This window comes from Octopus sinensis, linkage group LG3 (genome assembly GCF_006345805.1).
Source record: "Octopus sinensis linkage group LG3, ASM634580v1, whole genome shotgun sequence".
In the NCBI taxonomy this organism is placed as follows: Eukaryota; Metazoa; Mollusca; class Cephalopoda; order Octopoda; family Octopodidae; genus Octopus; species Octopus sinensis.
The window spans coordinates 108953293-108967114 of NC_042999.1; the positions used below are offsets into that span (position 1 = coordinate 108953293).

At 33.5% G+C, this 13822-nt stretch overlaps 1 protein-coding gene across 2 annotated transcripts in view; it reads left to right on the forward strand.

Moving 5' to 3' along the window:
- The window catches only part of LOC118762536 (cyclin N-terminal domain-containing protein 1-like), an 88690-nt gene that overhangs the window by 18002 nt on the left and 56866 nt on the right, over positions 1–13822 (forward strand). Inside the window, exons 3-7 of one of the 2 annotated variants that reach the window (XM_036501216.1) lie at positions 4619–4722; positions 8113–8287; positions 9838–10000; positions 11095–11239; positions 13019–13115. In XM_036501216.1, the coding sequence (XP_036357109.1) occupies positions 4619–4722; positions 8113–8287; positions 9838–10000; positions 11095–11239; positions 13019–13115 (684 nt within the window). The remainder of the gene's footprint in view (positions 1–4618; positions 4723–8112; positions 8288–9837; positions 10001–11094; positions 11240–13018; positions 13116–13822) is intronic. The other variant, XM_036501217.1, reaches the window with a different exon arrangement.

The following is a 13822-nucleotide window of genomic DNA, read 5'->3' on the forward strand; positions in this document are numbered from 1 at the left end:
GTTGAAAGAGGAATTTAAAAAATAACATGGAACACAAAAACGGATAATATTTTTTAATGATTTCAGAAATGTTTTCAGAATAATTTTGAACATTTTCATCTAATAGGTTTCTTCTACTATATTGATTCTTTAATATTTGTGTAGATAATACACAATCACAGCAATAACAATGAAAATTACTTATATATTTCTTTCATCAGAAACTGTTTCATAGATATTATTGAAAATGGATTGTATTAAAGCTCCTGCAAAGCTAAGCAGGCTTTATATGTATGTGTGCATGCATGTATATGTGTGTGTATGGGTTTATATTCTCATATATGTATGTACATATGTATATATATATATATATGGATGTATACAAATATAAATATATCTGTTTACACCCTCACACACATCATCATCATCATCATCAACACTTACTGCCCACTTGGCATGCTAGCACGTGTTGGATGGTTTGATTGGAGCTGGCTAGGTAGAAGATTGCATCATGCTTCACTGTCTGTTTCGGCATAGTTTTTACAGCTGGATGCCATTTCTAACACCAACCACTCCACAGAGTAAATTGTGTGTGTGTGTGTATAAAACTTACTTGGAAGAGGATGCATGGTGTTCAATTATATGATATAAATGATATATATATATATATATGCATATATACGTACGTATATGTACATACCTACATCTATACATATATATATATAAGCATACATGGGCACAGGACGTCATAAAACATGTACAACAAAAATATACGAAGTATGAGTACATGGAACATAAACTATTCTTTCAGACAATGAAAGACACAAACAGGTAGGGCTGCTAAGCCTAAACAAGGTTGTGGTGGCCAACGTGTAAATCAAGCGTGGACAGGAGACAAAGAAAAACATGTCTTCCTTGTTCCAGATACAACGTGAGACTAGAAAAACAACCAACAACTGATGAAGGGTCGTTCTTTATGTTGTTTGTTTTGTTTTCTATTTGTGTCTTTTGTTGTTTGAAAGAATAGTTCATGTTCCATGTACTCGTGCTTTGTAATTTTTGTTCTACTTGTTGTATGACGTCCTGTGCCCATGTATGCTTCTATATATATGTATAGATGTAGGTATGTACATATAAGTATGTATACATGCATATATATATATATACACACACGCAATGTATGTATGTGTGTGTGTGAGTACATATATAAGTGTATACTAGATATTCAATGACAATTGTAAGTGATGTTGAAGTTTATAAATGCAGTCACTTTACCAGTCTAAAGTCTCTAGTTCGTCAGAATCAGTTACAATGGGGTGGTCTTTGTCATGAGGATGGATGATAATTGAATCCCCAAGCAATTCATATATAGTGAGCTAACCCTGGATAAAATTCCCTGAAAGTAGAATAGGCACATGCTAAACACTGACAACCCCTCTTGTCCCTCTCTGAGAACCACTTTAATTCCTCATTGTCATTCTCCAGCCATGCTCTCTCTCCTCTGCTAAACTCCATCCTCAGAACAACTCCCATTCCTCACTATCTTCCTCCAGCCATGCTCTCTCTCCTCTCAGCTATGCTCCATCCATCCATCCACCTCTTTCATCTATCTTAATGCCCTCACATATCTAACATATACCCTCCCTTTGAGCCCCTCCTTTACCTCTCACCTTCAATTACTACAGCTATTTCTGTCTCATCAAACCATCTCCCCTCACATTCTTATGAAAATTTCCCCTCTATCACTTCACCTGTACCCACCACTCCCCATGCTCTGAGGTTGTATCCTGACCTATCTACCTATATCTCTCTTACTCTTCCTATTTCTATCTATCTCTCTAAGTTTTCTTCTTCCTTCTGCAACTGGGATATCCTTGTATCTCTTCTACAGCAAGACTCCTATCTGTATCCCTCTATTATTCTTTAAACTTCTCATCAACTGGTATAAAGCCACCTCCCTCAATACTAATACCTCCAGTTAAGAGGACTTTGTCTTGCCTTGCATGGTACTTGGTGACCCTGCCAGTGCTAGTGCCAGGAAAAATAAATCACTCAGCATTCTCTGTAAAGTGGTTGACATTAGGAACAGCATCCAGCCATAGAAGCTATGCCACAACAGACAACAGAACTTGGCATAGCCCTCTGGCTTGCCAACTCTTGTCAAACCATCCAACCTACGCCTGCATGGAAAATGGATGTTAAGTGATGATGATGATGAGTTAGCCCTGGGTAAAAGACCAGCACACAAACTGGAACTAAGGTAGAAGGACAGCAAGAAGAATGTATTGGAGAAGGTGAAGATCTTTGAAAATGGATGGGGAGTTGGGAAACCTTGCTCTAGATCATTCACCATGGAGGATAACACTGTATAATGTGAGGAGAAAATTCAAACAAAATTGTATTGAGCATGGACATCTCAAGAGAGATGTTTGCAAGGATCTTGATGTGAGTTTGCTTGAGAATGTTGGCACACAGCTCAATTCAACAAGTGTCAGCATGTCTGTTTAAGTGAGACTGGCTTTAGAAGTCATCATTGGAGTTACACATACAGAGAAGTTGTTAACTAGGCATTATACAGCATTTCTACTTGAAGGAGTATGGAAAAGAATGTGTGTCAAGAGATGATCTGAAACATCATATGAAAGTTCATGAAAATGATACTAGAACATCTACTACAAGAGGTGTCCATCATTGCTATATCTATACAAAAGAGTGTAAATCCCTTGCAAGTCCGAAAAGCCACATCTGTGCTGCACATTTTTTTAAAGAGAATAATTAAGTGATGATAGTACTCAAAATTGAATTGCAGTCATCATATATATATATATATATATATATATATACATATAAATATATATATTATGTGTATATATATGTAAATGTATGTGTATGTATATGCCAATCCTATCTGTGGTATGTAGGCAGAGATAACTGTCACTGTTAAGTTGCATATAACTAGTCTCATTGCACACCTTGTCTACCTCAGTTACTTTATCCATTTCTCAACTAACAGTATGCCTACTCCAGTCCTGATCTCCCTATTACTCATTCAAAACAATTTCTGTTCTTGCTTGTCTGTGAGGAGTTTTGGTTGAGGATCTTTCTATCTTACCTCTTGTACACAGCACTCATCCACTTGTTTCTGCTCCAGTATTTCCACAATCTCACTAGACCTACCCTTCATCATGCCTGTATTTCTGGCTGTGGCACTAAAGTTATGGAATTTACAGGAAGTGGGCGATGAGTGTATCTCTCTAGTGGAAAGACTGTTTGTTTTTGGTTCATTGCTGCTTGAAGATATCTGTACCTGTGAAGAATAAGAAAAGTTATGTTTTGGTTTGCTAGCAGTTGTGCTTTGGCAGATTTATGCACATTATCATATTTGTCCTTTCATTTAATTTGCTATCATTCAATCGTTTATTCCTTTTAGAACACTTGTTGCATATTCTAAAATAAGTGCTGCTTGCAACTGTTATCATCAGCATTATTGTTTAACATCTGCTTTCCACATTGGCATGTGTTTGATGGTTTAACAGGAGCTGGCCTGCTGGAGAGCTGTCCAGACTCAAATTGTTTGTTTTGGCATGGTTTTTACAGCTGGATCCACTTTCTAACTACCAACCACTTTACAGAGTATGCTTGGTGCTTTTTACATGCCACTAACATGGGTGTGTATGTATAGCACCAGCACAAGTGCATCATATGTGACACTGGCACCTACAAAACAAAGACCTCTCAGCTGGGACAGGGAGTGGAGGCATGGCCATAAAGGACATGCCTGTATGTATGGATGGCTGAAGTAAGTATTCCTAATATCATTAGCATTACTGATGTTATGCATATTTGCTTTGATGTCTTATTCATTTTGCAACCTTTGGCAGAATGTTGATAGGAGACAGGGAAGTGGTACCCGGTACACAAAGAATATAATATATAGGAGAAACAGTTACAGAAGTGGGAGGTTGAGGATTTTATGTATCAGGGAGAGAAAAAGGAAGATTTTAAGTATGGTAGAGGGGGTGGGATTGCTGAGTGTATCATGCATAAGTGAGCCCCAAACTTTCATGACAGAAAAAAATATAGATTATGGGGTAACTTTAAAATAGTGAATGGATGTGACAAAATTAAAGATATGAAAACCATAAAATGATGCCTTCTTATCTTAGCAAGTACATAGATGAGTGTGTGTGTGTGTGATTAACTTGCTGTTAACTTTTATTTGAGCTTTTCACTGGGTTTGTAAAAACTCAGGTTAGTAAACGTAATAAATGTTTTTATGTCTATAGAAAAATATTTGTCATGATTTCTTCCATTAAACTCTTTCAACATACAAAGTATTCTTTCTATAAATAACAACTTCAAACATCAATTTTACTTCTCATTTTAAGATGATGCAAGTTTTACTAAGAATTCAGTCTCACTGATAACTGCTTTATGCATGTACATAGAGAGCTAATGCCATGCAACACGTGCACACATGCACACATACATACACACACATGCACATGCATGCAAGCGCACCCCCACACACTTAAACTTTAGTAATAGTGGGATACTAACTTGATGATTTAATCCATGTTGAACATTTCTGATAAACTGATTAATAAACTATCATGGTATTATTACAATTAAATTACAGGGTATTTTTAAATATGGTGAATTTGCTGAATTTATATTTTTGACATGTGAAAAGTTCAAACTTTCTGATGAAGTTCGTTATCTTGCAGTAGAATTATTTGACAGGTATGTTTATTATATTATTGACTTTTTATTCTTGATACAATGGTAGAATGGCAGGAATGATAGAATGCTAGACTAAATGCCTTAGAGTTTAATCATATTTAAAGTAGTGAGCGTTAAAAAGCTAATTAAAAATAACTATGTAACAAGAACATTACTTTGCTCTCCAAGTTAAGACACCCAGTGGAGTCATATTTCTCCAGTCATGTACAAGGATCAGCTCAATTGATGATCCTCCATGTCAAAGAATCTGTGAACTTATAATCAATGTGCAAAAACATTATTTATTGAACACTAAATAATTGTCAAATATGCAAATCATGTTTTGATTGAAGAAATTATTTCTAGTTATGTATGCTGTTTATATTGGTCAGATTGGTGTCCTCATCTTGATTCTTGCTCTCACTAGATTTTGACTGAAGTACACTCCAGATTTCTTCAGGTATCTTGTGTTGAATTCATTTGTTGTATCAAGATTTTTTGAATCTATAACTTGGTTGTTGTATTAGAATTTTGAGCACAAGACACCTGAAGAAGTCTGGGGCATACAAAAGCCAAAATGTAGTGAAAGCAACAATCAAGATGAGGATACCAATCCAACTGATATAAATGATATACATAATATAAGTTCCTTATTTCAGATATATAGAATTGTATTATTTTTAGTTATCTATATTCTACATCATGATTTGTGAATGATAGCTTTGTTGGTTAGAATACAGATTTCCAGTTGACTAATCACTGGTTTGCAACACTGATAAGGGATTATCACTTGATAATTTGATTTCTTGCTAATGTTTTTAATTTACTGATATACATTGGTGAAAGGTATACACATATATGGGTGCAGGTGTAGCTGTCTGGTAAGATGCTTGCTTCCCAACCACATGGCTCTGAGTTCAGTCCCACTGCATAGCACCTGGGGCAAAGTGTCTTCTACTATAGCCTTGAGCTGTCCAAAGCCTTGTGAATGGATTTGGCAGGCGGAAACTAAAAAAAGCCCATTTATATATAAATCTATATATAAATATCTATGCCTGTGTGTCGTTGTATCAGTGTTTGTCTCCCACTACCACTTGACAAATGGTGTTGGTTTGTTTACATCCCTGTTACTTAGCAGTTCAGCAAAAACGACCAATAAAATAAGTACCAAGCTTAAGTTAAAAAAAGTGCTGGGGTCAATTCATTTGATAAAAAAAATCTTCAAGGCAGTGCTCCAGCATGGTCGCAGTTTAATGACTGAAACAAGTAAAAAGATAAAAGATAAAAGATACATGCATGTGTGCATGCATACACACACACAAACACACACACACTCACACACACACATGGTGGTTGTCTGCTCCTTGCAGATCTTGACTTCTTGTTGCTATAATTGATCTTTCCTAGAGTGAGGTCTTAGATGACATTCTAACCCTGCAACAATGTTTCATTTCAGTATTTGCCCCATTTTATGCTTGTTTATTATGAATGTTCAATTGTTGCTTCAATTCTCTATGTGATTTGCAGGTTTTTTTGACAGAGATTGCATCGAAACTAGTCATCTGGAATGAAATTCCAATAGTTCATGTATGTCTCACCAACGTGGTCATGCTGGTGTGATCTCATACTAGCATGTGATATCCTTTTATTCTTTCACTTGTTTCAGTCATTTGACTGCAGCCATGCTGGAGCACTAAACAAATCGACCCCAGGACAGCTATGGGGATGTAAACACACTACCATATACACTCATTCACACACACACACACACACACACACACCTATATATATATGATGGTCTTCTTTCAGTTTCCGCCTACCAAATCCACTCACACGGCTTTGGTCAGCTTGAGGCTATAGTAGAAGACTCTTGCTCAAGGTGCCACGCAGTGGGACTGAACCCAGAACCATGTGGTTGAGAAGCAAGCTTCTTACCAGACAGCCACTTCTGTATCTATACATACTTTTGTGTGTAAGGAACATTTAAAGAAGCAATGAGAATTTCTTGCTTATGTACCCCCCCCCCCCCACACACACACACAGCAGGTCTCCACACAGTTTTTATCTACTAATTTCCATTTATCCAGTACTGGTCAACCCCAAGATTTCATTGAAGACACTTACACATAGTGCTGGACAGTGGGATTGGACCTGAAACCATTTGGTTGTGGAGCTTACTTCTAAATGTATGCTATGTTTGCACTCATACAAAAATAAAAGTTATAAAGGGCTTTTTTAAAAAATTTATGTTTGAATTGCATGACTATGATTGTTAAATTCCTTGCTCAGAAGAGAACTATAATACAATTAGAAATATACAAACCTATGAGCCAATTTTATTTATTTTTTTGTTTTGTTAGAAGAGTCCATGGTTCCATACAGCCTTTAGTTCTAATGAAATAGAAAATGGTTTACCTCAAAAGTTTAGCAAAAAATGTAGGTTAGATTTCTTTCTAACAACACAAAAACATTAGAAGCTTGATATTTACTGAGAAGACAAGGGAGAATTTGGCTGGAGGGGCAGGCAAGATTGAGTAGTGTGTATAGAAGGAATAGAGGAAATATAGCATAAAGCAAGTTGACTATAGGCTAATACTACAATGGTAGAAGATAAATCAGGTGAAGGAGAATAATGTTGTTTATAATGAAGAGCTTGTCTGTCCTGTTTTGTATGCAGTCAGTCACTTCTTTGGTAAAAATGTTTCATTCTCTTTGATAAGGTAGTAGTAATATACAGGAGACTTTGTAATTAATGGTAATAATGATGATGAGGGTGATTTAGGCATGAGGCCGGCAATTTTGAGATTGAGAGGAGGAACTAGATATTACCATCAATCCCAAGTACATAAAATACCAGTTAAGCATTAAGTACAAGGGTTAATGGTATGGACTTAACCCTCACCACTCAAAATTGCTGGCCTCATGCCTAAATTCAAAATGATTATAATTATTGTTGTTGTTTGGATTGGCAGAGTCATTAGAGCATAGGAAGAAATACCGTGCAGTATTTATTTTGACACTCTCTGTTCTCGGTTCAAACCCCACTGAGGCTATCATTGCCTTTCTTTCTACTGGGCTCAATGAAATGAAGTATCAGTCAGGTATTAAGGTGTGATTTAATCAACTAGCAGCTCCTTCTAAGTTTCAGGCCTTGTACTTGAATTAGAAATGATTATTAACAACAACAGCAACAACAATAATTATTGTGCAAACAAAAATTATACTTTTAATAGGTGTGCAATAACTGTAAAGCATCACTAAAAAAAAATGTAATAAGAAGACTTTTTAAATGTTATCACAAATATTTCTGATATTAAATATATATTGTTTGTATTTGATGATGATATATAGTTTGGTTTTCTTACATGAAAATGTAAATACCTTAAAAGAAGCCAATAATCACCATTCCAGATTTATGAATAAACACACTGAAGAACTTTATCAGCATATTCTTACTTCAATAAAGAACAAAAAGAAAAAATATTGGCATATTGTTCAAGAACGAATGCAGAAACAAATCCTACTGAGAATATCGTCCTGCTGTCAAATAGCTAGTAAATTAACATCACACTACAAAGTAAGATTGGTAATTAAAGTTTTAAATTTCTACAGATTCTTATGCATATTGGCTTAATTCTCTTTTATGAATTTAAAAAAATTCTTCGTATAGTTAGTTTCACACCTGGGACAAAGTTTTGGTCATTTCTGGTAGCCAGAATATGACAATTATCTGTATTACTTTTTCTTTCTTGTAGACAAACTGTAGCCATTGTTTATATATTAAATATATACTGCTTTTGAGATCGAAATTTTTTATTGAATTGCATTGATCAGTTCAAACAATTAAGTTCAGTCTTCATGGCTAACTTATATAGAAATAAACTCTGTTTATACAAATATTTTATAAAGTTTACGATGTCCCAATGCCAACCTTATAATTTAAAATATAATGAACTTGGCTGTGGCTTGGATAATGAGGTAATCTCGCCAAATGGGTCCTGGATAATATATATAGAAGTATATAAGTTCAACATGTCACAGAATCACTAAACAACTGGTTAGAATCATAAAGAAATATTCACCAGAAAGATATATACTCATCAGGCATGTTCATAGAAATTTTGTAAGAAACTGATGAAGGCCCACATAATATTTATTGTTTTGTTATATAAATTGTAATTAAATAATGTTATTTACATGCATGTGAAAAAAATACTTCATGTACCTACATTCATATCCACTAATTGTGAACTATGTAAACCTGTATTCTTCATTCAGTTTTACTCTAATATTAAAAAGCAATATTAATTTAAAAACTATATGTTGTTAATAATTATCATCATGGATTAGTAGAACTATTAATGTTGAACAAAATACCTTGTGGTGTTTAGTTATGGCTTTTTATTTTCTGAGTTCATATCCCACTGAAGTGAACTTTGTATTTCATTCTTTTGGGTTTCAGAAATGAATACTAAGCCAAAAACTGGGGTTGGTTTAATCAGCTGTACCTTCATATAATATGTAATCATGGCTATGTGCCATTATTTGAAAATCAATAGTTATTATCATCAAACAAATTACACTGTGTAACAAGAGTTTTATTTTCTTGTCTTTGGTCAGTAACTGTTATTTCCTATTTGCTTTTATCTAGAAATCAAAGAAAATGATTTTTATTCCCTTCAAATTTTGTCTTCGTGACCTGGACATAAATGTTTTGAAACTGACCTATTTTCCATTACATTTCAGACAGATTCAGCACTGAGTTGCTGAAGCAGAAATATTGCTATAGCAAATATTCTGCTCAATACCACAGATGTTTTTTCAGTTGCTTGACCATAACCACTTGAGCACATCTCTTAGTGGCTGACAATATATGTGTCTCTGATCATGAGCTGGAGTAGTGGGGTTGTATCATAGCCATGTTTTGAGAAAGATTCTTTAGGGTTTGAATAAATGTAACAAAAGCAAAGTTTGAAGGAAATATTAGCCATTTTTCATTCTTTCTAGGGGGTATGCAAATAGGAAATAACAGTTGCTACCCAGGGACAAAAATCATGTTACACAGTGTTATGTAATAATGTTTCTATTGGTATCTGTTATGAAATAAATCTACATATATGATTATTGTTACCTTAGGTCATAATAAATTCACAAATTAGGAACTTCTTATCAGAATTTGACCTGAATTACAGTACAGAAAGTATTTTACAATCTGAAATACGTGTTCTTAAAACATTAAATTATGAAGTCTCCACTGCATCCCCAGTAACATCTTTAGAAATCATCTTGGAAATCTTAGGTGAGTTATATTCAGTATGTATCACAGTATTTATTTAAAATATAGTAATTTACATTCTAGTAGACAACCAATTGAAAAGTCAGCAATTTGTGTCTACTTATATCCAGTCATCAGTGCTGTGTTGTATCTGTAGTTATTAATTACCAAGTCGGCAAGCTGGCAGGCTCATTAACACACTGGACACCATTTCATCTGTTTTAATGTTCTGAATTCAACTTCTACTAAAGTCAACTTAGCTCTTCATCCTTTTGGGTTTGCTAAAGTTAGTATCAGTTGAATACTGGGGTTGATGTAATTGACTTAACCCCCTCCCTTGAACTTACTGGCCTTATGCCAAAATTTGAAATCATTAATTATAAAGTCCTTGTGGTTCTATGTAGATTGTACATTTAACCTAATGTCCAATATAATGCCACTATCTGACCCTTCAACACCCTTTTGTGGCATCTAATTTGCTGGAAGTATCTAGACCTAGACCGATGCATAAAGAAAAAGAAGAAAAAATAATAGGCCACCCTAATGTATTGTTAGTTACCATGCAGCTCATGAGTCATTTTCTTCCTCCCTTTTCTCCTGAGAATTTATCACTGTAACCCAGCTCTTGTTGTTTGATAAATAAATCTTATTGTATTTACTTATATATTTATCTACATAGGTTATATCTCATTTGGTGTGCAATGGCATTGTTGGTTACATTTTTCCAAATGAACTAATCACTGGTCCATTGCATTTCTGACAAAAGTGATAAAGAAGTGTCTTTGCAACTAGTGCGGAACAAATATAATACCATGAATATGCACAATCCATACACAGGCACACATGCACACACATATACATACCCATATAATGAGGTTTTGCACAGTTTTCACTGCCAAATTTCACTCACAAGGCATTTATCAATGCAAGACTGTGTCAGAGAATACAAGTTGTCATAACTATTGTTAAATAAACTATTAACAATATAGAAAAGAATATTAGAATGTAAGTCATTTTTTAATGCTATTCACATTATATATTACAATTTATTTTTTCTTGTAATCTGAAGTTATTATAAATACTAAGATTTTTTTACACTTTTTTCTTTTATTCATAAGGTTTTGAATTTCCAGATTTAGATATAAAAATTCTTCATATGATATCTGTAAAAATAATGGATCTTGTGTATTTAGAACACAAAACTGCTTATCATCAGCTGTTTAAAAGAGTAACTGGTCAACAACATTTCACTGAATCAGAAAGGTAAATTACTACATATATATTTATATATATATATTTATTACCTTACATCCATTTTTTTCTTAATACTTGCTTGGGTTGGACAGTTCTTCTCCAACACAGCATCTTGCCACTTGTGTTCTTTATCTCCTTCACGAAGTCCATCTTCTTGAGATCAATCTTCACAGTTCTACCTATGCTTTTCTCAGTCTTCCTTTTCTACATGTTCCTTCCACTTAGGTTACTTGGCACATATCTCTGTTTAATTGTGATAATTCAGTTTCTGAACATATTTGGTAATCTTTGAGTTTTCTCTGTGAGTTCTTTATCTATTACTATAAATTGTTTTTATTAATATAAATTCATCAAAACTGATCAAATGTTTCCTGTTTTGTTTTTAACATAATAGTTTCAGATTTTAAAGTCATTGTATGCATGAACTTTGTGGTAAAATATTTTCAGGAAAAAAGTTCATTGGCTTAAGGTTATAGTTGGTCTCTGTCCAAAGATGGTATCTTGTGTATAATCTGGTCAAGTAGTAAGGTATCAGGTACTGTTGAGTGTTTTAGAGTGCTATTTTGTTGATTTAGTGTATCGATGTAAAAACATAAGGTTTCTTTAAATTAATACCTCGTAAGAGTGCATATTTTATCCTTACGAAGTTCTACTCAAAATATTTATATATGTATTTCTAAAGATATTTGTTGGTAATAGAGTGCAGTATTAAAAAGCAGATTTATTATTCTCATGTAAATATAAAATTAATTCATTGCAACAGAGCTGATGCATATTTATAATTTAAAACTTTAAAGGAACAAAAATTGCTGACCTTCTTTTAGTATCTATTTTCAAATATCTGGCTAATAACACCTGAGTTGTTTTCTCTCCTTTCATAATCAGAATGTAATAAAGTTTAATTTATTTATATTTGATTCAGTTGTAACAAAATTCAGGCAGTCCTCAAAACAATTGCATAATGTATCTTCAACATTTTTGCCCAGTTCATCAATTTTTCATATTTTTGTAGTATTTGTTCCAAGGTATTTCATTGATTATGTCAGGCACTGGCTTGTACAGCGTAAGTATATAGAACCCCACTAGCAACTGCAAGGATTGATTCTTTGTGGTTTTCTGGATTTGGCAATCAATAGTGATATTATGTAAGAGGTACATAAACGATAATTTTCTTGCATTAATGTTGATGAAAACATATTAGGCAATTTTAACCATTTGCAAACCGGTTTCAAAATACTTTAAAATTAAAATAAATCATTATTTGTCTTATTGGATGAATTTCTTCAAGTGCTTTTTTAATCTTGAAGGTTTCATATTGGAAAACACTTTTTGACAAATCAGACAAATTGGTAATAGATTTTGGTAATGGAATAAAACTATATCTTTAAATATTCAATACTTTTCTGCTGGCATTTCTTCTTTGCTTTTGCCACGGTTATATCTATAAAAAATTATATCATCATCAATATAATCTTTTTTATACTATTCTTTAAATAAGATCATACTATCACTGTTAGTGCAGGTGACAGTTTTACAAGCAACTATGAATGTGTATTCTCTGCTCCATTCCTCCCTCACTACCACTTGCCTTCCAATGTCCTATACCATGCTTTTGCCTACCAGTACCTCTTTTGAGGCTTTCATAATTCCTAACTGAATAGTAGGATCCCTTGGGGAATCATTGGTCTAGACTGTTCATTGTTTTATTTTATCATTTATTATATTGTTATTTTTTTATTTTTAAAAATATATTGCTTCCTAAGAAACATGCATATATCTTATTTTCAGAGAAAAATTTTTATCGGTTACAAATAATAAGATGTTCTTAGTAGTCAGCCTTATAGCAGCAGCTACATATATAATTGATAAAACATCTACTGATAAGGTTAGTTTAAATACCTTTATTTATGAATGCATACATCATACATATAAGACAGCTTATTTAATACTTGATGTTTGGTGTAATCTTTGTGTTCAGTATTATGATGGATGATGAAAAAAATTTGGTTTGACTTTTGAAAGCTGATTGGGCCATAAATAAGTTGACAAAATTCTATGCAGCTAGCAAATTTAACAGCTGAAGAATGGATTTATCACTACATTCTATTTTTTTTTTATCCTCTTATTTTTGAAGTCCAAAGTCTAAAAGTTCATTTGTTGTTGAATTACCCCTTTTCCTCTGGTTTCATTCAAAGGATCTAAAATTAAATAGCTGCAATTAAATTGCTTATCATTAGTTGGGACCACAATATACCAGTAGCTAGCAAGATATTTCTATGCTTAGTCTGCATGTGTGTGTGTGTGTGTAGAAAATAGATAAGAATTCAGTTATAGCCCAAATTAGAGATGTGGGTGTGTTAGGTGTATTAAGTGTTATAATGCACCTTTGTAAGTCATTGTATGAACTATCTAGATCTAATCAGTAAAAGTTAGGTATTGGTTATCTTCATGTTGGCTAATTATTGGTTAATGTTGGACTGCTCTTATGTTAAAATCAGTGCTGATTAAGTATTGATTAGTGTTGAGCTGCACTTACATTTCAGTCAGTGTCAGTTGTTGTATATAAGATGGACAACTGTTGTTCTTGATGTG